This window comes from Epargyreus clarus, unplaced genomic scaffold, assembly GCF_041222505.1.
Source record: "Epargyreus clarus isolate Ecla_fem2 unplaced genomic scaffold, WU_Ecla_fem_2.2 ptg000019l, whole genome shotgun sequence".
Lineage (NCBI taxonomy): Eukaryota > Metazoa > Arthropoda > Insecta > Lepidoptera > Hesperiidae > Epargyreus > Epargyreus clarus.
Genome location: NW_027332227.1, coordinates 1,124,623 through 1,150,834, shown reverse-complemented (window position 1 = coordinate 1,150,834; position 26,212 = coordinate 1,124,623). Strand labels below are relative to the sequence as shown.

Genomic DNA, 26,212 nt, shown 5'->3' with positions numbered 1-26,212 from the left:
TCCAGTTAGATTAGGTGTTCGTGGATGGCCATCTCGTCTACTACAACAATGTTATAAAACCAAATGTATTAAGCAGTGAGTTCTGCTTTCAATGGTGTTTTAAGCCACAGAAATTTACCTACATGAAAAGTTTTAAGCTGGTTTTCACAGGTAGTAACGCATCTTTGGTAAGACTCCGATCATACTAAAAGTTAATTATAAATGTCTGCAATTACCACATATTATCAGGTGGACTGCAAGCTGTTTTGTGACTTCCAATTTTACGAGAATTATTTAACATTATTTTACGAGAATGTGTCAGCGGTATATTTCCAATCTAGAGTTAAATAATATGTTGCAAAAAGTGACGGTTGAATCTGTTATGACTGACTCATTAAAAATTTAAATTAATCGATCGATCTGCACTGAATATTTAAATTAATTGAGTTTTGGTGCAGTCTAGAACTATTATAAGTATAGACTATGAATCAAAATTTCAACAAATTTATTTAAGGTAGTTGCCACTTGTTCGACAAGTTATCCATCAAACTACTTATATATGCAAAGATGAAGACCTGAGCTGAGCACATTTGTAATCGAATGATCCGAATTGAAAACATGATTAATTATATTTTCTTATACATTGTTTAATTCATTCATCGTATCTATATAAGTTTTACCCATAATAGGTACAAATTTGTATAATAACTCTCTCCACACCTATTATTTTTTTTGTGTCGTGGCTGCCATAAATAAAGACGAATATCAAAACCCAGAACCTTGTTCGTCAGAATTCAGATATCAAAATGATTTCTGTTTGGTCGGACAGTTAATGTTGTTTATTTATAAATTACATTGAACTTGTTCTAGTTAACGTTACAGAAGTTAGCAAGTTCCATTTAATTCCGTCATCGATTTCAAAGCTCATTACTATGTTTACGTAACAGGTTTTATCGAGAAGGAATAATTAAAATTTGAGGTTGCAGCATTCTTCATTAATAAATATTAAGCCGACGTCAGAGAAAGGCAAACAGATCATTGACCCCAAGAAGTCAAAATGAAATATATGCGCCAATATCTACATTTTTAGTTTAAACTTTTAATTCTTAAATTGTTTATAGAGCTGTAAAACTCATAATTTATGATATTTATTATATACGAGGCTTTTATTGAAGCCTGGGGTTCGACCTTTAAAGTACAAATTCTTCGTTACGTGAGTTAAGATAAACTCAGTTCAAGCCCTCGTGCATAATATATTTTAATACGAGTATATATATCTAGACTGAAGCTGAGGACTTATCAACTGCAGCAAACTACTAAAACCGATTGTAAAACATCATTATATGAACTAGGAACCCAGCCTAGCTTTACATGTATGACGGTACTTATGTGTCATAGAACTTATAGAAATCACAAGTTTCTGAATGCAAAATAATGTTTGATACTGTAAGTGAAATAATAAATGTTAATGTTTTGTTGGAGTTTTAAAACGAATGAAGGATCTATATTCTTCTTATTATAAACTATTAAAACTCAACTTATTATAATAATTGAAGCTCTCAGCTAGATGTACCATCTATAGTCATAACCTCACAAATAGGTCGTTATATTATTCATCTAATATCTATTAATTATTATTCATCTAAACAGTGGATGGTCATGTGTTAGTTCCATCCCGAAATCCCAGCGCCGCACCAGCGCGAAATGGTGGAAAAAGTTGCAAAGATACGAGTAAAACGTCTCAGTTTAGTAAACGTGTAATCGAGTGCCTTATAAAGTTGAGCAAGATCACTTTCATCGTAGATGTAGCCCGCTGGAAGATCCTTGACTTTGTTACGCAACATTCAAATCCGCGTTGCATACTGTCTGGAAATTTCGTGATGCCAACACTAATAAATTAGTTGACTCAGATATTTTGTAATCCACATATCCTTGGCAATTAAATACTAAAACTAAAAATGTTACCATGAACACTAAGATTTTAATTAATGTGTAATTATTTTAGTTTGATTAATATTCAACGTGATTGCGTTCATTTACATACTTATGTTTAAGTGAAAACTCTTTTATAGTGCTTGCTATAATACAATTTATTTTCGGTCTCTATATATTTTTATACTTCATATTTCCTTGTAAGAAGTCCGTCGTCTTCTGTGTAATTTATAAAATGAAATAAAGACGAATAAATTTTTTAATAATTGAAATTTATTGTATTAAGTCTATGTCACTTGTAATATCCATTGTAATAAAACTGTTATTGAAAATATTTTTGACTACGCACAAAGCGCTTCCAGGCAAGTTTTATATAACGCCGGATCCCATAGCTAGGTACAAGTTCTGCGTATCAGTGCTTGCTCCACTTACCTATAGGGCTCTTACGTCAGACCCGCCCTCGTAACTAACTTAGTTTGTTAAGATTACGATGGCTAATAGTTTTGTTACCTGGTAATTGTACTTATAACCATTTTACTGCTTTATACGGCAATTGGAAAGATTATATATTAATCTGCCTGCGCATAATGACTGTATACCTAAGTAATTCATTGTTTATTGTATGTATTTAATATCAAAGTATCGGATAGAGTTATTTTATCTAGTCTGAAACATATTGGTCAATACTCTAATTCTGGTTCACTCCAAATCTGTAATGAAGGGTCAACATATCCCATCGGTATATTTAAGAAAAATGTTGAATAATGTGTGTTGTAAAGAATGTGATGAAAATAATTACCACACACCAGAAAATAATAAAAAGTCGTTTATATCAAATAAGATTGGGTAACAAAAACAGAACAAAAAGATTTTTGGCATTTGATGCTCAAATGGATGTATTGCCCCATACTTGCCCAGACCAAAAGATAATTCATCTTCACTGATATTTAATTTTCGACGAACGTAAAAACTATAATCAAGTAGGATTTATTGATGCTCTCTTAGGCATGATAATAATATGGGCTTTGAATTGAATAATTGAAGGAAAAAACCCGTAAGTATTGATAGTAGATAATATAACTCACGCAAATTTGCCGTACACTTAGATACTTAGTACACTTTTATTCATTTCCTTTCCTTAGAGGAAACCTGTACCCAGTAGTGTGACAGCAGTGGGTTGGTGACGATAATGACTCTTCTGTTTGCTTCTGTTATTGACAGGTTCTTCATTATTTGTACTGTAGGGCAACTTAAGCCACGTTATGTAATATTTCCATCAAATCGAGAATAATTTATTGGAAGTAGACCCACATGAGTATGACTAAAATATACGTAGAGACATATAACATAGGTCATATCTATTCGGTCGATATGTAGTAAACTCTAAAACACTAGATACTGCTTGATGACTATTCTATCGCACTTTATATGATAACATCTACGAATTTCTACGGCGCATCATAGTTAGAATTCGTACGAAAGCTCTCTACACGGAGTCAAGGTAAAGTTCTCATGATGTGTGCCATGATCGCTTACGTAACCGTGCATTTTTCGAAATTCTAAATGCCTATTCCAACACGAACCAGATGATTTGATAACGCAAGTAGTTGTGTCATCTTATATTTGATTCCAATAGATATCATGTATCATCATAAAACAAATACAAGAGATTAACTATAATTTATATTATATGTATTTTTAGGCACACATTTTTGTAGCAGATTACTCGTAATTCCAAATAAAGAAGTTGTGCAATAAAATCATGTATACGACGTATGTTAAATTAATATTTATCCTAATAATCGTCATAACATAATTATTATGATTGTTCCTCTGATTGTAATTACACACCACACATGGTACACTTTCCCTCATATTCGAAAATGCAAAAACTTTCACTCGACCTTTAATTTGTGTTATCCAACAATCTTTAACAGGTATAACATTACAATAATATATGTATGTACAATGTCCGACATAAATATAAATTATTACAGTATTTATCATTCCATTGGGCCAAAAGACATCAACGCGCTCAATGAAACTTATGAGCTTTTGGTTTTAAATAGAATTTGTGTAGAATAATGGCGCGAATTGATCAAAATACCTGTGTATCTCTGCCTTATACAACAATGTTACTGTGCACTGGGTTACTGTGTTAAACATTGCTGTGTTCTGGTTTGCTGTGTAGAGTAACAGAGAGACAATTCCTAATTCTTCATCAACATTCTTCATCAACCCATTACACCCTTCTGGGCATAGGTCTCCTCTTAGAATGAGAAGGAAACCTAATTAATAAGGAAGGAAGGAGGAATTCCAACCAATCTCAAGGATAGTAAGGCATCCCCACTATTTGCGATTGATTATAGATATCAATGGACGGCAGTGTCTACTTAACATCAGATGGGGTGCATTGATGCCTATCTTAAAACAAAAAATGTCTTATAACGTGTAACATGTAAATACTGTATGTTCAATTCATGTCAATATTTCGAATTACCAATATTTAAATTCAGTTGCATGGAACGTGGTCACGGTAAACGCATAACTACTACAATTAATATTGTGTACAAATATTACTGATACTCATTGAGGCATGTTTAGTTTGCATAATTGTATTATGTTCTAGTAATATATTATAGTAGGGACTTGTGAAAGATTAGGCTACGTCACTAATGTCCCGGGACTAGAATAGGGCTACGATATCCCCTGCCTGTCGTAAGAGGCGACTAAAAGGGGGTTTCGGGGTAGCGGATTGCCGTCCGCAGAGCGGGTGGGAGCTCGAACCGTCCAGCAAGCAACCCCGGGAAGGACGGCGCTATGTGTGGTCGTATTCCGTTGTAAACACCTGATGGTGTGGAAGGAGCGAAAAGTGCTCCCCCAGGGCAGAGCCCGATCGGGGCATCGTGCTTGAAGAACTCCGGTTGTGTTCCGTCGGAGATCCCAGAGCTCTCCAACAAGCATTGAGGACGGCCACCTTGGGGTTTACTGCGGTAAAAATCCCGGCGTCGCTGCCACGCCCTCGGGTACCTTTTGAAGGTTTCCCCCTCATAGACAAAAAAAGAAGGCTACGTTACTAAATGACTATTTATAGAACTAATGATATAGGGTTAATGTTTAATATGCTTGTTTTTCTAACCTTCGACAAACCTTACTTTCAACCATATACATATTTTACTATGGTATTTAAAGGTCATCCGTCAATTAATACATGTTGGAACAAACATAAACATATTTAACGAATAAATATTAACATGTAAGATTACTTATAAATATTTGTAATGTCCAATTGCGGTAAGATATGAATATATTAAATTGTTTATTTTAAATTAACATTAATGCAAGATGGAAAATAAATAATAATTACTTATTGATTTTCGTAATGTTATTAGTAAATAAATATTAATACCTATGTAAATATTATACTTAGCGCTTAATATAAAATCGATGATAAATGATTCTTGACAAAAACTTAGAAAATATTTAATGGTTTATTTTTTAACATGCGTTAAGGAGTTACCGCTTATACTTACACATGTAAATATAATAAAGATTGATATAATTATTGTTTTTTAACTCGAATTACTTGAAAATTCTGTGAGAATTTGTTTGATATAGCTTGTGCTATATAATGTCTAGCGGTACCGCTTTGATAATAAAAATATGGTTGCAACATCGTAATGTAGTAAGATTTTAAAAATTAGGTCATGGCAGTGGTAAAAAAAAATTACAATTACTTTTCTATAAGTTTGTATAAACAAAGAATTGTACTTACTTAAGATGTTAGGAATTTTAAAGTAAAGATTAAACTTCATTATGTTCGTAGTACCAGTTCCTATTTTCTCGTTAAAGTTTTACAAGTGCATACAACCACAATAACCGCAAAGTATTCCTGATTAGTATGCCGCGCTTTGTGTTGTGGTAAGGCTAGTAGAATTCAGTTTATTTTCTCTAGACCTATTCAAATTAATCTGCAGTTTTTTTTATCAAATATTACCAAAACATGTACGTTTTTTTTCTGATTAATAACGACTAATTAATTTTATTTTCTTAGGCTACTTTTACATTAATAGCAGAACTATTATAGTTATCTCTCAGTTTATAATTTATTCCTTTAATCGATTGTAATGATTTAATGAGATGAATCAGTTTAAGTTGTGTTGACTCGTCAACTTCTAAAAATAATATGACTGAATACTGAATTTACCTATCAATTTTAGATTCTAATATTTATCTAAAAGTTAGGTGTTTACATTCATAGCATATTAATTAAGAAAATATAACTTAACAAATTATACCTATGCAATATATCTAACTAGAGTTTAAGGTACAGGTAAGAAGTTTTTCAAAAAACGCTGCAAGTATTTTATTATTAGAAGAGTTTGATTTATTTATGACCACGCCCTTAATATCGCTTAACTTCCACTGTAATACAAGCCTTAAGCAACTTTAAGCAATACAAATAGGAAACATTAGCATAACGATCTCTTTTATCACATCTGGATGTATTTATTACAGAATGAACATGTTGACTCTATTTAATTAATCGCTCGTTTTCGAATATAATCAGTTTGACACAAATTTCCGTTACGCAATCAGCTTTTCCATTTTATTTTATGAAAGAAAGTACGTAACTTCAATTTTTTAAGTTACCGATTAGGTTTATGTATTTAAGATTAATTTAGATGTAATGTGTACGCTACGTGAAAGGGCTGTCGGACGTCGACAAAACGTAAACGTTTGCTCTAAGCATATTGATAAAATACACTGCAAAAAATGAATATGCTATATGTAGCATATACATTTTACATGGCTTATGCGTCATAGGCGTCATTTCGCCATTGGTGTCCTATCTGTGCTCCGTCTGTCTCTGACTTTGTTCCTAAGTGATGTGCCGATGTCACCCTAAACTTTTCGTATTAGACTGTGGATATAAAGACATTGAAAGGCAGTCAAATAGTAAAATATCATCAAAGTTTTTGGTTTTCATATTATTTACAGACGGACACTTATTTACGAATTTTAATTAGAAGTACGTACAGAACACAGATGTACCTACGTTTTTAAGTGCTCATAGACAAGTTAAGAGATTGACTCAATAATCCATTAAGGATATCCTTTAGCTTGCAATGTTATTTAGAAATCGGACAATTTGTCGTGGTGTCGGTACTATTTGGGGGCTATTGAAGTGGATATTCTTGCACATACTCGTATTATTACGTTACAAGCTATTTTGATCACTGTTTATCGGCTTATTGTCCTTCAAGATATATTGAGTTGTTTCATAAGATACACTACTATGGATATACACTATTACTAATATATGGTTTTGATATACAAAAATATTTTATAATTTGTAGTTACTAGTTGTTGTTGTCATATTTATACATGAATAGCAGATTAGGATAATCCGCGTTGTATTTGCAAAAAAGGGTTGTTTTTAGGGCTCCCAACAACAAGAATTACCATTATACGAGTAGTTATACAATAGATTCTCAGATATTTTAAATATGGATTTAGACATTCTTTGAAGATACTGATCTGATATTATAACTCTCATATAGTCTCATAGTATGGCACACAGTAGTATGTCAGTTTTGATCTCGAAACAAAAAATCCAAAATAAAACAGGTTGGTCCGGCAGACAGCCTGGCGCCACTGACACTGTTTCCTGCTAGACTAGATTTTACCAACGATTACGTTATTATTATTGTCTATCTAAACATCATTCTGTTCTTGGTTCATTATCTATACAGCACGAAAAGTTTAACGGTATTTTCTTTTTGTTTTAAAACATATTACAATTATTAAGTAAGTTTCACCATTGTTTTGAATTTACACTTAAAACCACGCTATTTATTTATAAGATGATAATCTGTAAAAGTGATTCAATATTTTCATGCTTTTAATATTTAATGAATAAAAATACTATAGGGTTCAAATTAACACTGAAATCCGATATTTTTCATAGAGACGTTGCGAGTTATTTTATGTTAGTAATATGTATTGTACAAAAATGATACAGTATGTCATGTTTTTTTTTATTACACAAATATTTTCCCACCGTTCAGGAAACATAACATATTTTTGTTACGGCGATCAAGCCGAGACAACACCTCCTTCTACGAATCACATTCTTAAACGACCGGTTTTTATGTAACCCTAGTACACTTGTCATGTCTTTTCATAGAGTTGCACGGATTTCATAAGTTTTATGTATCAACATTATTCATACTTAGTCCGAATTTGTTACTAAGAAATTTCCGCAATTGAGACTTAAAATAACTTTCTGTGGAGTAATGGGAATTATGCTCTACCTATATGTACAAAAAATGTTTCAGTATAACTATTTGTATAGCTATTTGTTCATGTGCTAAATAATGAGCACTAAAATAAACATCAACATAAGGAAACAATTAAATGCCGTGTTTAAATATAGTATAGTATAGCCGTGTATTTAACCAGACTTTCTGTTTTTTCAAAATAACTATACCGATTTTGATGAAATTTTAAAATAAATTAAAAATATAGTTGTGGAGTTTTTCCCCCCCGGAAATATTAAACGTAAAAAATTATTACTAACTAAATACAAAAAATAATATTATTACATATTAACGAAGTCACAAAAAGTAGCGAAGTTAAGCCACAACTTGATTGAAATGTGTCCCATCAAAACGTGTGTCGCAAATTCAAAGAAACTGTCAGTGTTTCGCAAGGCCCGGGCTAAGCGGGCATTACCGAAATATTTCGGAATACACACATTTTATTGTCTATAATAGCGAGAGCGTCCGCGACCGGGTCAACACATTCAATCTTCATGCACAATCTACCACACAAATCTGTTAATTACCATCAAATGTTACACGGAAATATGATCTCTATTCTTCAACTTTAAAGACGTGTATGCCTTATATATTTACGAGTTCATGTAGGACTTGTGGTACGGTCTAATGTCACAATGCCCACGTAACTCGCTAGAGTTTTTGTTGGAAAACAATCGCCGTGAATAATTTCGTACGGTTTAGGTCCGACTGAAACACGATTTGTGTGATTAGTGCTATGACCTGCCGATTGAAAGGTTTTATTATCTAAGATTTTTTCTTCCTGTAGTAGTTAGTAGACTCTTAAGCCAAGTTCACATACGTGCTAATCTTACAGTGTTAATTGTAATTGAATGTTTATCCGTGCACATGGCTGCATGTAGTAGAAAAACGCATGCAGCTTTCAGTAGGATAACTTAAAAAAAATAATTATAGCCTGGTCCTACGACCAGCTATAGGACGTAGCTACCTATAGGACGTAGCTACCTATAGGACGTAGCTACCTATAGGACGTAGCTACCTATAGGACGTAGCTACCTATAGGACGTAGCTTTGTTAAGAGGGGGCCGAAGCTCTAGCTTCCTTTTCTTTATTGTATACGCCAATGAACCATGATGTACCCAACCACATCTGATATTCGTAGTTGTTAAATCACAATATAAGCAACAATAGCGACCGCTTAACGCTTTTTTCGAGTAAATTTTTGTAATTAACCCTAAAGTTTTTTTAGTCTAATATCACGGAAATATGCTTTAGACTATAGAGCAAAAATATAACAGACATACATTACATTCTGATTATTCGTATATATATTAAGTAAGAATAGACACGGAAATTCCCACAGTCTACAGACAGTTAATTACTGTTGATAGAGTTGTTAAACAAATCACAGATGACACCTACGATTATCGACAGATGGGCTATCGACCATTGGCAAATGTTCATCGATTTTGTTATGTGAATGTAAGGAAATAAAATTAAGTGTAATAAATTTAATTGCATATAGGCTTTTATTGCTCTTTTAGTGACCTTTAGATGTAACTCTTTAATAGCCGTCATAATTGTTAATTTTGCTTAATGTTCTCTATAGTCAGATGGACAGTTCCGTAATTTTTCCACCTAGGTCTTAACCTAGGTTCCACCTAGGACCTACTTTTATTCTTCTGGGGGAAAAATGCGCACTTTAAGTTAGTTTGTAGCAAAACTGGAGTAGTAGACGAGCTAACAGGCACTCAGATGATAAAGCTTTCTACACTCACACCCTCTCATAACATAGTTATTGTCAGACAGAAATAACTTTGGCCATTCCCGTCGAACCACAAAAAGTTCTACCACCTCCTTAAACCCATTATTATTGTTTAAGTAGCATAACGTGTGAACTACTTAAAAAAACCCAACACATATGAAGCAATCAATAACCACACATTATCCAATTCGTTTATTTTCTCGTGTGAAGTGTGCCAGCACGATCGGTATTTCCCTTTCGAATGACACCTCGAGTGTAAATTTTGTTAACAATGATTAATTGCACAGCAATTGTCTGGCGTGGTAAGCGACATAAGAATTTATATAAAAAACTAATCATAAGTGTAAGTTTTATGTCGTCATTGGGTATATGATAAACTTGCTTCGCCTGCGACTTTGCTGATTTTAGGGTATCTCTTATTATAGTATCTGTGTTAGACTTTACACTCATATTTGTTGTTTTGTATTATTTGACGTTCAACTAGGGCAGCGTATTTTTTCCTCTATATCTCATAGGACGTGTTTAAGGTTTATTGCTTTAAGATATTCAGGTCAGATTAAGATTTAAGATTTTAAGATTTCAGTCTTCCTGTACTTACTAATTTAAGTTCTTCAATTATATAATGTTACAATTAACTATTTATTCATATTGCGTTGTTGACATTAATTAAGGGTCACTATTAATCAAATCTAATTAAGAATCCAACCACGTACATGTATATGCGTTGTAACACTTTCCCGGATGCGTGGGCGAATTCCAATAAGATGTAATTTGCACACAACGCACGTTGTGTTGCGTGGCGTTATGACGTTAGGGAACTGCGTTGTCTGAATTTATGCGACACTGCCCTACCATAGTAAATCTTTACTATGGCCCTACGCTACAAGATGACCCTGCCCTAGTGATAGTATCGTATTATTTCTTGAAATTAGTAATATCTTACTTCGAATAAATTTCACATACTCTGTGTTCCTAACACTTTTTGATATAATGTCCATGGGCCGATAACATATTTGTATAAGTAAGTAACTGTCTTTATTGATATTTTTATACATCCATGATATGATATTTAGTTCTAAGTTGCTTTTTACTTACTGAATATATTTTGATCTTATTTAGGATTTAATCAAACACGAATTTCCGCAATTTTGAGAGCCCAAAAAGTTAACAGGAAAATTGCGCCGCTAAGGCAGCACCAGCTTTTTTTAAATAGAAGATATATGCAATGCCTATTAAATTCCCATTGTGATAGACAAAGAATGGTGAAGCGTGGTATTATCTAATAGTCATTGACATTCTCTGCGAGTGCGCGAAGACATCGTAAACACTTGTGTCGTCGGGCTGTGACGCGACGCAACGCAACGCAACGTAACACGCGTCACCTATTAAAATATTAAATGTATTTGCATATAGGAGTATATATTATTTAATAAAATCAAATTAGTATTTCAAAATTAAAATAGCGATTATTTATTCTAGAAACTTAAAACTTCCTGCAGAATCCTAAATCGGCCAATTTACGTAAAACTTACACTAATTAGGTATATGAAAGTATACATTAGGAAACTTTCACCAGGAATTAATCCTTTTACTGGTGAAAATAACTAAAAAGTATGTAAAAATCATTGTTTATTTTATAAAATTAGTCTATAAACAGACAGACAAATGTGATCTGGATACGGGAGAGTTTTTAAGTTCAACACCTAGGGTTAATCTGATTTAAGAGACTTATGTATTTTGTGTTAATCTTCTGAAATCTGTTGTCTTTACTTGCATCAATTAAAATATATGACCATATGAGCTACCGTATTGACTACATTATTTCCTTTTATGAATTATGCGAGTAATACAGTAGCATTGTTGGCATCCCTAGCAGATATAGTGTTTCCTCATTAACGAAGAGCTTAAAAGCTCACTTAATTGTTAGAAACTCCGAGCTCCTCGACCCTGTTTTTAGCCACACATATTTTCCCAGTCGTAGATATTTTCCTTATATGAAGTATATAACCAGGAAAAGATTTGGAAAATCAAGAAGTGAAGTATCCAACAGGCAAACTTAATTAAAATAAAAAATATTAAATTTTGAAAATAATTCAGTAAATAATGCTTAACTTGTTTACTGGTATATCTTAAGATGTACCGCAATTCAGACGACTGTTTACAGACGATTCAGAGTAACTAAGACTGTTTTTTGGAATCTCTGTTGGGAGGGATGCAATTTCATATGCAAATGTGAAATAAAACCTTGCATGCAATATTTACTTTCTTTAAGGTCATGTTTAAACGATACTTCTGTAAACTTTTGTGGCCTCCGTTTGTGGGCACCAAACTGAAGAGCAAATGTCGTCGAATATATTGAACAACATACAACTGTGACAATTTGTATGTGTAATAAAAATACAAACATAAGTATATGTCTTTTTTTCGAAATATTTACTTGAAAATGAAGAAAGTGTTTCTTCTACTTTACTATATTTGAAGGTATTGTTTCAAATTCATACTAGGGGCTTCTATTTTACGTAATTATCGTCAAATAACATACATGCTTTATGCTAGTTATTTATCCGCATTTTCTTTCCAAAGGAAATATAATAGAAAAAAATACTTAATAGGCTTTCTTATTTTTCGGAAACTCGTGCCTAGAAGTAGTGTAATAGCCAACGCTTAACATTTAATTTTAAAATATGTATTAAAATCCAATTATTGGCCATAAGTCATCACCCATCCAAAGGCCAAATGCAGTGTTGTAACATAACGTATTAGTTACAGTACCGCCATAGAAATAACATCAAAGCAAAGTCATTGCCACACCATCTTACTATAATCGAAAGAAAATTTGAAATAAACTCAAGTATACTTTACAACTTGTTTTATTAATTTTACGCAATTTCATACAAAGATGTATCATATAACAAGGTTTATCGTACCGATAGAATTGTCTCACACCGATGAATAGCTAAACTCGTAGGGCTTTTAAATCTTCGTTTATCTCGTGATGCAAGTTAGAAGATCCTTATGTAACGATACATATCGTTATAAACTACCTTAACTTAAATTGCAAACAGTTCTACGATGATCATAAAATTTAATTCGATTTATTTGGTTTATCAGCGAATATACCAGTTAAAACCGGATATTGAGCAGAAAGAAATAATTGGCACTTAATAACTTTGATGGGTAGGTTAACTTCTCAACATCTCACTGTGACCCTAAAACCCTTTACTACATAAAATTGAAATACTGATCTTAAATAACAACCGCCGTTTTAAGAGCTTAATTAAATAACATCCAATATAAAACGTTGTTCGTCAGTTTATACCATTTAATGGGAACACTTAATTGATTTCAATTAAAGTTTTCCGTAAGATTGTCAGTCAGGTAGAAAATGATGTCGGTACGTACCATAGAAGTATCAAACTATTAGGCCATAAATAATGACCTTTACGAGATATGTATCATCGTCAGCGGCGTAGCAAATTCGTTGTCTCTGCATTTGTTTGTCATTATGTACCTACATACTAAACAGTGATATGTTCGCTTTCAGTGGGACGTACACTACCCGTCGCGGCGGTCGAACGTGCGTCGTCAGCGGGCTATACCCCCCGACACGCCGTTCCCCTGCGAGAGCGCGATCCCCTGGGGCAAGAGCAAGCAGAAGCCCACGTCCGTGCACAAGCTCCGCCCGGGGGACATCGACGTGGTGGCAGCCATCGGGGACTCGCTTGTAGCCGGCAGCGGCGCGTTGGAAGAGTTTGCTCTTGGCGCGATCATAGAGTATCGTGGCGTTTCTTGGTGTGCCGGTATGTGAATCGTGGATTTTTCGACGCAGGTTTTTCCGATGTCCGATATTAACTCAGATGATAGAGCCTTTCATGGTAAGACACATTTGAACTAGGAGTTAAATTCAATTTGTGTTGAGTACGGATATCCATAGACGGTGTTGCTATTAATTTATGAGCCTTGCTATTTAACTTTATAAATATACCATTTTTACTTGACATCACTTGTATTCGCATGGCTGTTTTGGTTCACAGTGTACCTAGTAGACGTAGCATATGTGAAGCATCCTAAGATCTTCAAATTTAATCCTCAAGGTCGTAAAGACTTTCAAGAAAACTTTGCATGAAGACATTATTCAATTAGAGACTCGTGACGTCGTGCAAGTCGTCATGTTTCGAGACGATTTTAAAATGCCACGTACAATTTTCACAAGAATACGTGATGCCCTGCGAGAATTTGAGGACTTGTCCTATAATCGCTGGTAGTCACAAATAAACTTCGTTTAAAAATTAGGTAATGTACATAAGTAAACAATTTAAGAAGTTACATATATGTTTTGAGATTGAAAATTTATGTTCGTCTGTACGAGTATGTTTCCATGGCACCTGTGATACAGGGAATACTCAAAAATATTAAACTTATATCTCAGATATACAGTGGTGCTCATGAGTTATGACGCCGCCGTATAGCAAACGATATGTTAGGTTAAGACACCGGTTTTAAGTAAAACCTGTAAATGTAAACCATGATGATAGGTGGTATCACCACGTAATACAGCGTAAGCGTTATGCGCGTAAGGGTATTGCGTTATGGTTAGAAGATTAGTAATACAATTTATTTATATTGGACGGCTAACATATTTCTTGAGCTCTTAATATCTGTTATCTTTTTCTTTATAAAATTGGACAAATATCCTATAGATACAATCTGTCGAATGGTAGGTGGTTATTATCACAAATAGGACTGAAAATCTATTTGAAATCGAAAACATGCTCGATTTCTAGAAGACTATATTGGAATGACTAGTATGTTGCCTCATTTCACCTTACTGCACCCTGTAAATCCAAACTGAAATAAAATTGTGTACGATAGATATAGGGTAGAAATACTTATAATGCCCGTGATAGTTGTGCCATCAAAACAGAACTATGTGAGGTTATTACAATTTAAAAATAATCGTTGTAACAATTTTGGACAACTTCTGTTTCAGGAGGCGACAGCACGTGGCGAGAGTTCCTCACGCTGCCCAACATCCTGAAGGAGTTCAACCCGCAGCTGCGCGGCTACTCCACCGGCACGGGCGAGTGGCTCGCCAAGAACTCTAGGCTCAATGTGGCCTTCCCCGTCGCCTCCGATCAGGACGCGTACAGGCAGGCGAAGGTAAGTTAGTAGTTTAAGTTAACTTTTTGCCATCTGACACGTAAGAAGCAGGAAAGAGATCAAAGATGTGGAAGATAAAGTCGAAATTAAATATTAACTACTTCAAACAACCAAAACGAAAAAGCAAATTGTAGAAAACACTTATCGTTACGAGTATTACCTACTGATTAATGTCCCACTGCTGGGTACGGGTCTCTAAGTAAACAAAGGATGGAACAAAGGAGGAAGGAAGCGGTGAACTTTGACTAAGTTCACCGCTTCACAACGCTGGTCAATTATTACATAGTAGACTACATGAACATACGTTTGTATTGTTTTTTAATTCACTCAAAAAAGTATGTAGGTTTCATCGCGATGTTTTCGTTTACAAACCGTTACAGCAAGTGGTAAATAATTTCTAACGTGCACATAACTTTGAAAACCGGATATGTTTGCCTGGAATTCGAATTTTGGACCCCTTGATTTACCCTTTTGTTTCACCATTAGGCTAGCGCTGCTTAAAACATTAATTTAAACAAAATAAAAATATCAAGTCTTGACAAAGGCCCCTCTTTGCCCATGATGACTAAGAATGCTTCGTGTGTTCGTGTAGTTATTTCAACATAGTGGAAATTTTAAATCAAGGACATCTGTCCGACATAACATTATTAAAATCGTGTTTAAGATTAGTTCAGCGAGATAAGCAAACTTATTAAAATAGTAGGTAACTGTGTTCATGACTTCGCTCACAAGTATTTAAGAGTATCCAAATTCAAATTCAAATTGTTTATTGCTCATGCTCATTATCATAGGTCTTACAAATTAATTATAGTGCAAGCATGCACCCTGCTAAGGTATTGCAATATAATATTTACCGAAATATTTATCATTATTAAACAAACATTTTTAAATGAATAGTATAAATTATATCAATTGTAACATAGTCAAGATAGAATTAATTATACAATGTCAATTATTTTAAAGAATTAATATAATGTAATAATCATAATTAGTAATTTTTTTGTATAGGTCAGGATTTCAATGTCTGTTACGTAAATAATGTTATTTATTTGCCAATTTAGTTAAGATTTAATAAAGGAAGTCCTTTGAAAAACTCTTGTAGGGATTAATAACGTTTGATGATTAAAATTCTTTTTAGTTTATTTTTAAATTGTACCAATTTTTCGTTTTGAATATCTTTCGGAATTTTATAATCTATTATTAATTTTATTAATAATAATTTTGATTTCATTTGATTTGATTTGATAAATTTTTACACACATGGTGTAGGATCCTGATCCACACATAGCCAGTCTTGATGGTGGTACTGTGAGTTTATTTGGGTTTCGTGAGCTATATTTATATATTTCTTTAGAATGGACTAATAAATTATTGTGTTTCTTTACAAAGATGCATATTTCCAGAATGTACATTGATGTTAACGTTAATATGTTTACATTTGTAAAATGTTTTACTTCTTTTTCCCTTCATTCGGCTACCATTATGGATTTCAAACCAACTTACCTCGCACAATGATGTCTATAGACGGCAGTGATCACTTACCATCAGATGGACTGCAATTTTCTTTTGCTACTTCATTTTTATAAAAACTTTGTGTCTCGTACAATATTGTACATTTTGTCATATGTACCTTATATAAGAAAGAAACATGTAATAAAAAAGATTACATGTTACAAGCATACAAACCCACAAAAATACCTTACGTTACAGTTGGTAAGGAAGCTATACATTAAACGCACTGGATTACTTCACACATTGCACGAGGTTAATTAAATTTTAAGCAAAATAAAGTAGGCGAACCATTAAGGTACAAATCGAATGAGTAACCGCTTTCATTAGTGCCGGTTCGCTGCTTGCGGCATCGATGATACTGGCTGCAGTCAATATATTTGATTGTTGCCAATTTGAATGAATAGTAACTTGGAAGTAAGAAGATGTTCAACATCTTTTGTTGGAATTGTGTGTCCGGAATCGTAAAGAGAGAGATGCATTGATGAAAAAACTAAAAATAAATCAAATGAATGTTGGTGCAGTTCAAACTATTTTGTCGGAGCCGTTTTCTGAAACTGCGAGATGTGTTTATGCGTTCATCAATGCATCTCTCAAACATATAAATTAATTATATAAGATAATTTAATTAAAATGTAAAATAGATTATATAAGGTACAATGGGGTTGACATGTACAACTAGTACCCAAACCCCGAAATAAATAAAGAGAAAAACAACTTGGAAGTAAGTAGTAGTACTCATTTGAAATAAGTGAATTAGTAGCCAAAGGGTAAAAATATACACGTCAAACAACGGGGCCCTATTACTAAGCCTCCGCTGTCAGTACGTTTGTCACAGGACTCTTGTCTTGAATCGTAATACTTAGATATACCTTCGAAATTTATATAGAGTGTGTACTACTTTGGACGTTGCAACAACAAATATTAAAAATCTGAAATTAAAAATAAAGAAACCGGTTATGCAATAAACCGGCATTTTTCGGCATTCGGCACGAAGAAACCTGCATCCAACAAAGATTCGTAACTGATATAAGTTGGTAGTGAGATATAAAATACCAAAATATATCTTCAGTGAGTACTTTAATTTTGTGACACACTACTAACGTTAAGGATGAATACTATGTGCTTAACATACAAATCCGAATTACCAAATTATGTGTCATATAGTCCACAAGTCCATTTACCTTGTATTCATATTTGGATAGTCCATTGTGTCGCCAAAACTTCGCGTTGTCCATAATAATTGATACGGTTTACGCATATTTTTGGACTTTCGGCCCTTGCGATCACGATTCTGATTACGTCGCTGCAAATTACGTCATGAGATCTACTTTAGCAATAACTCTTGTTTATAAATAACATATTGCAAGCTTGTTTACGCTTGATATTAACATTTATTCCAAGTGAGCTTTTTTGCTTAATTCTGTTTACGTAAGCCTCCCATTTTTTGAGATTTATCAAGGGATTGTACATGTTTTTAGGATAAAAAGTCATGAAGTAATTTTTGTATGGAATTGCAAACAAAATTTGTTCAGCCATTTCTAAGATTAGCATCTAACAAATATTGGCATGTATGCATACTTATGTTGTAATAACTTGGTTTCATGCGATTAAACAAGGAACAGTGTAGTTGGGTAGGTAGCAAGGTAATAAAAATCGAAAAGTGAATTTACTTTGAAATCATAGATTGTTTCAGCGTGCGTTAAACTCTATTAAACTTGATGGACACAGTAGTTAAAATTACTACTGACTGTACAACATGTGTAATACCTCGTAGAGATACCGCGGTCGTGCTTTATCACCTTTTTAACAGTTAAGTGTGACAAGTTCTCTTTTGTTTATATTGCATGTGTTTAGCTACGCCTCAATTGTATTGTAAAGCTTCTTGCAATGCTTTTCTTTGACATAAGCATTGCTCAGAGTAAATAGACGATAGATCAATAAACTACAAGATAAGAATAAAATCGTTGCATTATTTTACAACGTTTACTTTAAATATAGCTTCTGATTTTACAACAAATATGTACAATACATACACTCATTGCATATGCTTTGCATCTTTTCTAAATCTTTACTGGAAATTGATAGCTCGAAAATATCATTATTGCATTTTATTTTAAAATAGAATTAAGTGAGCATCAAAATTGTTATTTACCGCTTAGCGGTAGGTAGTCAGTAGTTATAATCGGCCACAACCACATTTGCAATTCTAGGGTTGGATAATTCTATCTGAATATCTAGCCCAGGCTAGTCAAAGCTATTGTTATGTCGATGTATTTTATTACAATTTATACTAATACCTAAGTATATTATGCATTCAACCTGAAAAACATACGTGCATCTTCATCGACATTTGAGCTGTACAAAATCTCATAAATTAAAAGTTTGAATACATTTAGTCAGTAAGATAAACCAAGAAAGTCCGCACACAATTTAATAAAACTTCCACTGACATTACATCTGTTGTAACTTGTCACATTCGCAATAACACAGTTGCTCGTCACGAAACTCTGATCTTTCGTGTAAGTGTTTAAATGCTCGCTTAGATAATGAGCTGATTTTATTCGACCTAGAGCGTGCTTTGCAGAGCGTGGCGCGTAGTCACACTAATTTGGAAATTCGGAGCGCCCTCGAAGAATTGTTGCGGTATCCTTCAACGGGAATGAGTTGCGGAATTGTAATACGTAGATGTTAGTATGAGGAAGTATGGTCAGTAGCATGAGATTCTTGTCTGGAGGTTCGAATAGAAATGTTATTTGAAGGATTTGCGTTGAATATTTTATATTGATAGTTATTAATTTTTCTACTTAATTGTTCAATGGCGATAATGGACTGACCTAATACTATATGTCACTCTACCATACAGCTCTACTTTATTGTGAAATTTTGGATGTAAATAAGACATGTATTACAAATTGATAAGGGATTAGCGTTTTCATAACTCCTTAAGTACAAATGTAAGGTGTACTTGAGTGTGGTATGATTTGTACTTAATTATTGAGTATGTCCATTAACGGTTAGTGACCACTTAAGATCAAGCATCCAAGGTTCTATTACATAACCGAAAGTAGGTATCTGATTATCTGACGTTTTGTCATATAAACTTTAATTTAATAGCATTCACTAACTGACCAGTGATCGAGTGATCTTTACTAAGTAGTTAATGATAAGCAATAATCTAGATTAATGTTCATGTTAGCCTTTATTTCGGCCATTGCTCCATGTGATTTTACAATTTATTGCCACGTTTGGTTCGATTACATAGGTCATAACAATGTAATTACGATTGGTCAACTTTTGACATTTAAATGATTTGGATTGAAGAAAATTATATTGTTGCTTATATCCTACTACCAGCAAACCTCATCAATGTTATTTTTAATGGTATTGGTACCTCAAGAAGACGTAGAGTGATGACGTAGATGCAGTTATATCGTCTATTTAATTTTCATTGATCATGTATATTAGGTTAATTAAAATGATCCACATATCTTATGGGTAGATCCAGGCTCAAGTTTTCTTTTCACAGGTAGCAAAAGATTGATCGAAAATGACGTGATTCCTACAAAAATCAATTAATCAAAAGATACACTTCTCTCATTAAGAAATTAGTGGAATGGTTCCATATGGAATGGAATATTTGCCTTACAACATCATACTTGAATATAACTTTGTGTATTTAAAGTTGATACTATTCGACGGTAAAGAATACCTGCTTATTGAACGTAAATATTAGGTTTAAATTATGAAGTTATTTAAGATATTCCATATCATCTGTTCACAGATCCTAGTAGCACGCATTCGCTCGTCGCCCGACATCGACGTGTCGCGCGATTGGAAGATGATCACGGTGTTCATCGGCGCCAACGACCTGTGCTCGGCGTCGTGCCTGTCCCCCGTGGAATGGTCGCCCGCCGCGCACGCCAGGAAACTCGCGAAGGCCCTGGACTACTTCCACGCACACCTGCCCAGGACTATAGTTAATCTTATTCCAGTGCTGGGTAAGTAGGTATTTTTCACTCTTTAAAAGTGGTACAAAGGAGATCTTCTTCTAAGCCGGTGATGCTGTCAATTCCTCTGTTGTAGCAAATGGCTCGGCGACGGTCACTTTTCTTCAGGTAGTCCGTGTGCTTTGTTGCAATGAATCATTGTAAATCTGGATCTGGACTTCTGCTATTTATTCTTAAATGCTATTTTTATGTCTCACTGCTGGGAAGAAGTCTCTTGGCATAACTGGGAGAAGCTTACATTGTAAGCTATTATGCACCTAGTGAGTTTTGTTATTTTGGAATACTCTTAAATATCCACACAATTCTTATTACATATCGATATAATAGCTAGATTTTACACACTAGGTGCTATGAAAAACTGTGCATAATTCAAATCTAAATACAACAAAACATCGTAACGTAACTTTGAAACCATATCCTAATTGGTTATAAGGTGTGTTATGTTCTAAACATTATTTTATTTTTCCTTCGTCTATTATAGGTACCTACTTATTTATATATTTATTTATTTGGAAAACTTACAGCTGGCTTAGACTAACATAATACTATTGATGTTTTGCGTATATTATCATGATTTCAGCAAAAATGATGGAAATATATGCGTGCGTAGGTTCCGCAGGTGTTTTGCAAGCGATAGGTTAGATAGGTCGACGTGATAGCAATAAATTCATCGCATGTTGCTTAAATTGTTGTAGAGGAAAACGATTGCTTTTATTATTCGCACATCGACCACATATGAAGAAATAGTATGGCAATCGACGGAACTTGTTATTAACATCCTTAAATGTTTATAGTTTCTCCTCATGGTTGTTGTACTTAATAGGTATTATTAATTTTTATTTGTAAAACCAGTATTTTGTGGTTGTCGTCGTCAATCCATTATTGTCTCATGGCTGGGTATGGGTATGCTCTCAAAGTAAGAGGGTATTCAGGCTTTAGTTAATTGTGTTTACCCAGTGAGGACCAATAGACTTCACACTTTTTTTTTCAGAGTGTTAAGGTAGGTGTAGGTTTCTTCAGGACGTTTTTTTCCGTCGGTAAATAAATTAAGCAGTTGGAAATTTTCTGCTGAGGTATGAAGCTTTTCGAATTACATTCTACTTTGCCCCCATTGTGAGTGATCGAAGGTATAAACTGTAACGTATTTCGATTTATTGAACTATATAGTTTTATATGAGGTTAAATAATTATTATTTTGAACGGAATCAGTTTTGATATAATATTCCACGGATGATAATGTATTTCTAATACGCAACTTGTTAGTGGTCTCAGATTAGGACCCTGCATACACTGCGTAAGAAACAAAATCTCAGGTGACCTTACTATGCCATGACCGCGGGTACTAAACACGATTGCAGACGTGTCGGTGTCGGTGCGGGTGCTGCGGCCGCTGATGTGCCGGCTGATGCACCCGCTGTTCTGCACGTGCTTCCACCGCGGCGGCGGCGAGCTGCAGGACCTCGTGCGCCAGGCGCGCCGCTACCAGGCCGCTGAGATGGCGCTCGTGAGTTGCACCTTATCTTGCTAAAAGTTGTTATCAAATTGACAAGGCCGTCTAAGTTCTGTTACTTAATAACCCCTGAATTTATTTCTTTGAAGGTTATAAATTGACTAAGGAAGATTAAAAATAGGCCAATGGCTATAAATTATTTTATGATACCTGTGTAGCTCATACAAAACACTGTTTGAGACATTATTCTACAAGCACTATTTTCAATACTATCACAAAATACTAAAATACAATTGATTAACATTGCAATTCGCGTGCTATCATCCATGTATTACAACATCCCCGCATTGAATTATTATAATCACCATTATAAATTTAAGTAATTACATGAATACCACCAGGTTTTGAAGATGGTAAAACCCCCTGTAGTTCGACTCCGTCACATCTATTTCTGCCTAATTAGAGCAGTGTTAAGTATTGCTAAGTTCTGGTTTGAAGGGCGTGTGGTAAGGGAGACGTACTTCCGAACCGTTCTAGCCTAGTTCTCGGGGGGAGCATCGTATCTATGGCCGACCTTAGATAGAAATATCTAATCGTATCTGAGGTTGATTACAAATGTCTATTGGCGGCAGTAGTCACGTACCATCAGGCGATCAAGCTCGTCTGCTACCCCTATATTATATTAGCAACACCAGCGCACTCCACAAACTATACATAGACACATTGTCCGCAGGTGGACAGCGGGCGGTACGACACGCGGCCGGACTTCGCGGTGGTGGTGCAGCCGTTCATGCGGCTGTTCAACGCGCCCGCCGCCGCGCCGCCGCTGCCGCGCGTCATCCACCAGTCCTACATCACGCACGACTGCTTCCACTTCTCGCAGAAGGGGCACGCGCTCGGTGAGAACATGATTATTATATTTTTATTCATATTCCTATTTACAAGAGTAGATTGTGATGATTTGACGGAAGTCGATTATTTTCTCTGGAAGCCACTTGTAACTATTTTCCAAAAGATTGCACTTTTGGTAGGTTTAAAATTTCCACGTAATCTTTAATTTTTTTCGAAACACCCATTTTTTCGAAACATCTGTCAATATTCGGTATATTCGAAATTTCAGACGATAGCCTTATTTTTACTCAACCACCCACAATCTACCCTTATAAAATAACTGACCTTTACCCGCGGCTCAGTCAACGCAGGCCACGGTTACCAGAGTAAAGAGTATCCTATATGTAAATTCAAATCATAAACTACTTATGTGCAAAATTTATACAAATCCGATCTGTAGTTTTTCTGTGAAAGGGAACAAACCATTCCATCCATCCTCACAAACATATAACATAATAAGAAATAAGATCGTAAGAATAAGAAGTAAGATAAGATTGGTAAGATGTCCCTCGTCTCCAGCTGCCAACCTCCTGTGGAACAACCTGCTGGAGCCGGTGGGCAACAAGTCGGACAACGTGCCGCCCGTGCTCATGAACTCGTTCCGCTGCCCAACGCGCAACGCCCCCTTCATCTTCACCAAGCAGAACTCCAAGACCTTCCTCGAGACGGGCCGGCAGGAAGGCGCCTACGACACGTGACGTTAGTGAACGTGACAGTGTAGATATTGTACATATGTTAGATACAGGGACTTTTGACATGTTGCTGAACTTGGAGACGAAATGTGGCGAAAGTTAAAAATAAATAAAATCGATTGAAAGTATGATTCCTTTCCTTGTATTGGTGATACAATCACCAACCTTGATCACTTTAAACCAAATATGTATATGGTACGGAAATAAAGACTTTTACAATGTTGCAAAGCTTGAAGATTATTCTAGAATGTTGCTAAAGGTACTGTAATAAACGGGACAGTAAAAATATTGTGTATGGGTGTTGAAATAAGAATTTACGATGGTGCAGAGCTTAGAAGGTTTGAAAGCGATACTAAAGATACTGAAAATATTTTTGCCCTTTGTAGATAAATTATTTTGGTAATTTATAATTCTATTAAAATAAATAATGAATAGGCCGATAATGTACACGTTTATAGCTCAATTTCTCAAATTTCATTTGTGTTAACGACAACAAAGTGATTTTGTATATAGTTACGGTAATCTCACTGTATGTTTATTTAGTTTAAGTACAAATAATTATATTGTAATGCTCCTAAAAGTATCACAGTATTACTACGAGTACTATACTACTTCTTAATCAATTACCACGACTTTGAGTGTCTGATTCGTTTAATATTTATTTAAAGTAAAATTTTCAAAACTCCATTTTGCGTTTTAAAAGATATTTTAGCGATAAAGAGTTTTAATAGGTTTCATAGGTTTAGAATGGTGCACATAAGCATAATATTCATGAAAATATGAAAACAAAAACAAATTATTTGCCAATGTTTGTCATTGAGTTGAAAGTTGTAAAATGAGTGGCTACTTTTGATTGCAGGCATACATTGCATTCATGTATGTGAGCAGATTTTCATAAATAAAATAATATTGTACATGTTATCCGAGCCTCGTTTAGGAGCATTTTTAATTATAAAAAATGTTAAATACCTCATTTTCTAAGTATTTACTTAGATACCTATTAATAAGTTTTATCACCGTAATTAATATTTTAATGTACCTTTATTATATTAATTATAAATGTAAACTTGAAGGTACTTAAAACAAAAACTTTTTAATCAGAGCACTTCTTAAGATCTTACAATGTTATCAAATATATAGTCAGACCCTTAATATAGAAAATTGTACGAAAATTGTACCCCGGTCCCTTAGCCAATAGGCCAACATGTGACCGCCATGCCTACTGCAGTGCTATATCTATTTCATAATTAAGATATCTGCTTATTTATATTTATGATTTTTTCGACCAGATAATTTAGGGAAGTAAAACAGGAACACATGAATTGTTGCTCTTGTTTTAGTTCTCTAATTAAAATCACACCTATTTCTGCGTTTCAACTGCAGTGTTAAATATTTCTGGCATAAAAGAGATGAACGAAGCAATGTAACTTATTTCTTAAGACTTTTACAGAAGTTTAAGTACTCTTTATTCCAAAGTAACGTAGTAAGGTAAATATTAAAAATCAAACTTTGCTCCTATTTAAGGATTTTATCTAATGGTATTTCAGTGCCATTGAATCTAGTGATGTTATTAAAAGAAAATTGATTAAAAAAATAAAATTGTAATAATATGTATATGTATGTGAATGTAGGTTAACTTGTTGAAATGGAAATTATGTTTAATGTTAATAAACGTCTGAAACTATACACAGTGTTTTAATTTTAGTGTTTTAATTTTAATGTAATTTGCTAATGAGAAGAATCTGGGTATAAAACCTGTAATATCTATATGTATGTTTAATTACATTTCCACGTTTATATTCACCAGTATACAAATAATAAATAAAAATAAAGATTTCTTTTTTCCTTTCGTTTCTAAATAAAACAACTTCAGCTTTATTGCAAGATTATGGTAGGGGGGGAGGTATTTTTCGATGTTTTTAATTCTTCTCTATTGTCTATTGTACAACTGTGACTACTTCTTCTGTTCCGATTTATTTTAGAAATCGTGATGATAATTTAAATATTACTATAATATTAGTAGGCATTTGAGTATGAGTCGAAGGTAATTCTAAATTCGTGTAAAACCTTTTGACAAAAAAAAAACTAAGGAAATGATTAAAGTATGAGTCGAATAGCAAATTCTTGTGCAAAATTTTCACTAATAACAAAGGAAGTAACTATTACTTGTATGACAGACGCCTTACAAAACTAACATGCAATGCTATAAGGTAAATTTGATATTAACTTTTTGCAGGCGTTGCAAATGTAGAGTCAGCATTTATTTTTTATTGACAATTCGATTGAAAATAAAGCAGATTTTCCTATTGTAGTATATTCTAAGAGTTTTTGATTCTGGGCATTGTCTTTTTCCCTAATTCAAGAAACTCTGAGTCTGTCGGTAAGTGTATATGAAAGTAAATATTGAATAGCCGGTGGACTGTACGACAAAATGGCCCAACCCACATTGTTAAAGGTATCCATATCAGCATGGCAGTGGTGCCGTCCTAAACAAGACATTAAACTAACGTATAAAGTGAATT

General features: G+C 34.0%; 1 protein-coding gene across 1 annotated transcript in view; it reads left to right on the top strand.

Annotated features, from left to right (window-relative positions):
- LOC140750235 (phospholipase B1, membrane-associated) overlaps positions 1–23,956 on the top strand; it is a 30,609-nt gene extending 6,653 nt beyond the window's left edge. Inside the window, exons 2-7 of the mRNA XM_073083663.1 lie at positions 13,523–13,778; positions 14,969–15,138; positions 20,432–20,648; positions 22,016–22,161; positions 22,841–23,006; positions 23,518–23,956. Of these exons, the coding sequence (XP_072939764.1) occupies positions 13,523–13,778; positions 14,969–15,138; positions 20,432–20,648; positions 22,016–22,161; positions 22,841–23,006; positions 23,518–23,696 (1,134 nt within the window). The 3' untranslated portion in view covers positions 23,697–23,956. The remainder of the gene's footprint in view (positions 1–13,522; positions 13,779–14,968; positions 15,139–20,431; positions 20,649–22,015; positions 22,162–22,840; positions 23,007–23,517) is intronic.
- Positions 23,957–26,212: the final 2,256 nt, after the last annotated feature.